This window comes from Carassius gibelio, chromosome B23 (assembly GCF_023724105.1).
Source record: "Carassius gibelio isolate Cgi1373 ecotype wild population from Czech Republic chromosome B23, carGib1.2-hapl.c, whole genome shotgun sequence".
In the NCBI taxonomy this organism is placed as follows: Eukaryota; Metazoa; Chordata; class Actinopteri; order Cypriniformes; family Cyprinidae; genus Carassius; species Carassius gibelio.
The window spans coordinates 15970936-15974654 of record NC_068418.1 but is presented as its reverse complement, the minus strand read 5'-3'; the positions used below and the strand labels follow the sequence as shown (position 1 = coordinate 15974654).

The window sequence follows — 3719 nt, the reverse complement described above, 5'->3', positions numbered from 1 at the left end:
ATATATATATATATATATATATATATATATACGGAACATCAATAAGAGTTAAATATTTAAAGAAGAAGAATCATGCAAGTCCCTAAATAGTTGGCTACAAAAAGTGCAAGATTGCAAGAATGTAATAGCCTACTGTTAATGCTAGTGAAACGATAGTAATTCGAGGAAAACGCATCCAGAAAAAAAATGCGTTATTTTGCCCCAGTGTAAAATGAGAGTTTTTGCAATGTTGATAAAATTACGTTATTTGTCAGTTGAACCATTCCGACAGCAAGTGCACAGGAATGCTGGTCTCGCAGTGCGTGTATGCAGAAATAGGCTACGTGACTCGGCTATAAAATAAAAATAAAAAAACTTCCTTTGTGGCAAACAGCTAGAGAATGGCCGCTATGTCATTTTTAGGGGGGCTATAGGTTATAATAATAATAATAATACGCGAAATTAATTTTACCTATGAAAGCAATACTTTATAAAACGATCAAGTTGCCATTTTCATTTGAGAATGTCACTTTCAATATAATACATATTCCGGTGAATCTGTCAAAGAAGGTTTGCATGCAGCTAAGGAGGTTGTACTAGAAATGCAAAAGAGTATTCCCCCAATTCCCCTTATCACTTCACAGCCAGGTCGACTCGACTGCACTCGTCTCTTTGTTGTTTGTCCCTCCAGGGCTGATTGAGCAGCGCGTGACTGACAGCCCGCGGGGGTGTTGTCCAATCAGCAGTCTGCCCGCGCCCAATGGGTGAGTCCGCGCGCCTATTGGCTGAAGCGAGTGTGGGAAAGAATGCAGAGAGGGTTTCACACGAACTGGGAGCATGCGATCTATCTATAAATACCGCTGGCGTGTGGCAGTGGGAGATTCGACTTGCCCTCTGAAGCAATACGCCACACACGCTCGTGTCCTCATATGACAGCCTGCAGACTATAAGTCATATAACGTAGCTGATAAGAGGGACTCACACTCTCTCTCGTGACGATCCCGAGATCTTGGCTACGCTCCGCATCTAATCCTAACAGACCGTCTCTGTGTTTTTATAAATCCATACACGGAATATAAACCCTTTTCTTGGCTTATACCGGACCCAGCTTTGGTTTTGATCATGCCAGCCGATAATATGGAGAAGCAGACCGCATCACCGATTGCTGGTGCCCCTGCCAGTGGATCTCATACTCCGGACAAACCAAAGAATGCCAGCGAGCACAGAAAGGTAAATGTCATATAATATTTTGGCACGTTTCGCGTTTGTAGGCTACTTTTAGATGAATGTCAAGTTGTCATTTCCATCTTTTTATTTAAGTAGCGTATTTTTTTATAGTAATTAATTATCTTTGCATTTCATCTGCAGTCTTCGAAGCCAATCATGGAGAAACGCCGTAGAGCGAGAATAAACGAGAGCCTTGGCCAGCTGAAGACCCTGATTCTTGATGCTCTTAAAAAAGATGTAAGTTGTAGCTACGAATCTGTCTATTCTTTAAATGTGTCAATAATCTAATAATCAAATTTTATTTTAAACAAAATGATTAACCGGTGCTTCTCGTTCACAGAGCTCCAGACACTCTAAATTGGAGAAAGCTGATATTCTTGAGATGACTGTCAAACACCTGCGCAATTTGCAGCGTGTTCAGATGACTGGTAAGTTATAAGTCAGATGTAGCTATTAAAATGCATAACTTTAGACATATAATTTAAAAACGTTATTTAATTTCCTAAATGCTCAGTATTAATGAACGTTACCTTTGCTTTGCAGCAGCCCTGTCAGCTGACACAAACGTCCTCAGCAAGTATCGCGCGGGATTCAACGAGTGCATGAACGAGGTGACTCGATTTCTCTCTACCTGCGAAGGGGTGAACACGGAGGTTAGGTCGCGACTTCTCAACCACCTGTCCGGTTGTTTGGGACAGATGATGGCCATGAACTACCCTCAGCCCGCCCCAGCTCAACAGGCGCATCTGGCTCAGCCTCTTCACGTGCAGCTTCCTTCAACTTTGCCCATCAACAGCGCCTCAATGGGCCCTAAACTCAGTCCATCGGAAGCGGTCTCACCCAAAGTCTTTGGAGGATTCCAGCTGGTGCCAGCCACCGACGGACAGTTTGCTTTTCTTATCCCCAACCCAGCTTTCGCTTCTGCTACAAACCCGGTCATCCCCTTGTACGCAAACGCAGGTGTCCCTATGACAGTGAACGCCAGTCCCCTCCAGGCCAGCTCGGCTCCCACGGTGGCATCTCCTATCCAGGGAATGACCTCCTTCGCGGGCGTTTCACAGGCCGTCAGTCCCGTTGGTGTTAGTGCCGGAGCAGAAAGCAATGAACCGGTGTGGAGACCTTGGTAGACTTGCTCATCCCATTCGAACTTTTAAAACAGTTTTTCACGATGAAGAAAATATGTTCAGTTTCGTTCTAAGGGACTTTGTTGACCTGTTGGTCAAGGCGTATGTTTATTAGCTGATTCCAATATTTGGATGTTGTTAATGAATATGCTGTTGTCAATTCAACAGCATAACACTTAATGTTTATAAAGTACTTTTTAAAATAAAAGAATTTAGTTTTGTACAAAGTTTGTAAAAGATTGTCTTATGCCAAAGCTTTCTTGATTGTTTTTTTCATGATAAGTGTTTTATGTTTGATGCTGAATAAATCAAAATAACGAAATATATCGTGTTTAAGCCCTTTTTCTATTAAGGTACAAATATATATATATATATATACATATAAATATATTACTTTTTGATATTACTTGCATTATGATTATTGCTTTACAATTTAAATTGACAAGTAACAAATTTACGATTTTAAGCAAGCCTTATTAAACTTTATCTGTTAACAAATAAGAGCAAAGAGTTTCCAAATGCGTAAAACTTAAATTGCATCTGTTCAACTTTATTTTTTATTTTTTATTTAAAGTCTCAATTAAGTTTTGTGGCTACCGCCTATTGCTCTTAGTTCTACGTCTGGCGGGAAGAGATCACCCTAAAGTGTCACAGGTTGAAATGACAAAGGCAATGAGAGGGTTTTTTTCTTTTCTTTTGCAAAAAGGTAATTAAACATCTGAAAAGGGCCTCATCTTGTATGCAGCGGGATCTTCAAGAAGTCCTAAACCCCCATTCATTGGTCTGGGAAATACGCTTTGGGTTAATGTCACTAACAGATTGCCTCAATGAAAAGAGAATATGGAAGAATCCTCTCTTCCTTTTGTGTACCAGTCGCTGTATTGCTGCACCTGAATAGCGCGTGGGGTGCTTTCGCTCCTCTTTTCTGACTAAACTGATGAGTTACCTCAACACCAAACATCTTTCCTAGTTAAAATGTAAAATGATAAAAACAAAAATTGTAAAAAAGACGACATGCAGGTCTTTCGCAGGAGAGTAGCTATAACTCCAGGCGAGTCGTTTATGTCTATGTTATCACAGGATGTAAACTTATCTTCCCTTTGAGCGCGAGCTCCGGAACTGCGAGACGTGTGTGTAGTGCGGACTGTCGGCATGGCGTTTGCCGTGTGTCTGCCACTTGCAGTCAGCAGCCCACTTCGTTTTCGGATTAGGTTACACACACCATGGCGACCGACGGCCACAGGGTTTTTCCCACTTAACAACTCCATAGTGTTAAACTCCGTGTAAGACCTACGGCACTGTAAAGTTATGTATTAATACGTCAAGTAATTTCAATAACAAATTCTATAAATTGTTCTGCTTTAGGCTATTTTGCGATTTGCTTAATTC

At 41.2% G+C, this 3719-nt stretch overlaps 1 protein-coding gene across 1 annotated transcript; it reads left to right on the top strand.

Annotated features, from left to right (window-relative positions):
• The first annotated feature begins 859 nt into the window (after positions 1-859).
• Positions 860-2652, top strand: her9 (hairy-related 9). The gene is made up of 4 exons (XM_052593936.1): positions 860-1209; positions 1348-1443; positions 1547-1634; positions 1750-2652. Exons 1-4 carry the CDS (start codon positions 1102-1104, stop codon positions 2331-2333), a joined length of 876 nt encoding a protein of 291 aa, XP_052449896.1. The 5' UTR covers positions 860-1101; the 3' UTR covers positions 2334-2652.
• The last annotated feature ends 1067 nt before the right edge of the window (positions 2653-3719 follow it).

What these genes read in the sequence shown, in the direction of transcription:
- her9 (XM_052593936.1), top strand. Translation starts at nt 1,102, where the DNA reads ATGCCAGCCGATAATATGGAGAAGCAGACCGCATCACCGATTGCTGGT. An exon ending in ATGCCAGCGAGCACAGAAAG is followed by an intron (nt 1,210 to 1,347) that starts GTAAATGTCATA and finishes TTTCATCTGCAG; the next exon opens with TCTTCGAAGCCAATCATGGA. An exon ending in TTGATGCTCTTAAAAAAGAT is followed by an intron (nt 1,444 to 1,546) that starts GTAAGTTGTAGC and finishes TCTCGTTCACAG; the next exon opens with AGCTCCAGACACTCTAAATT.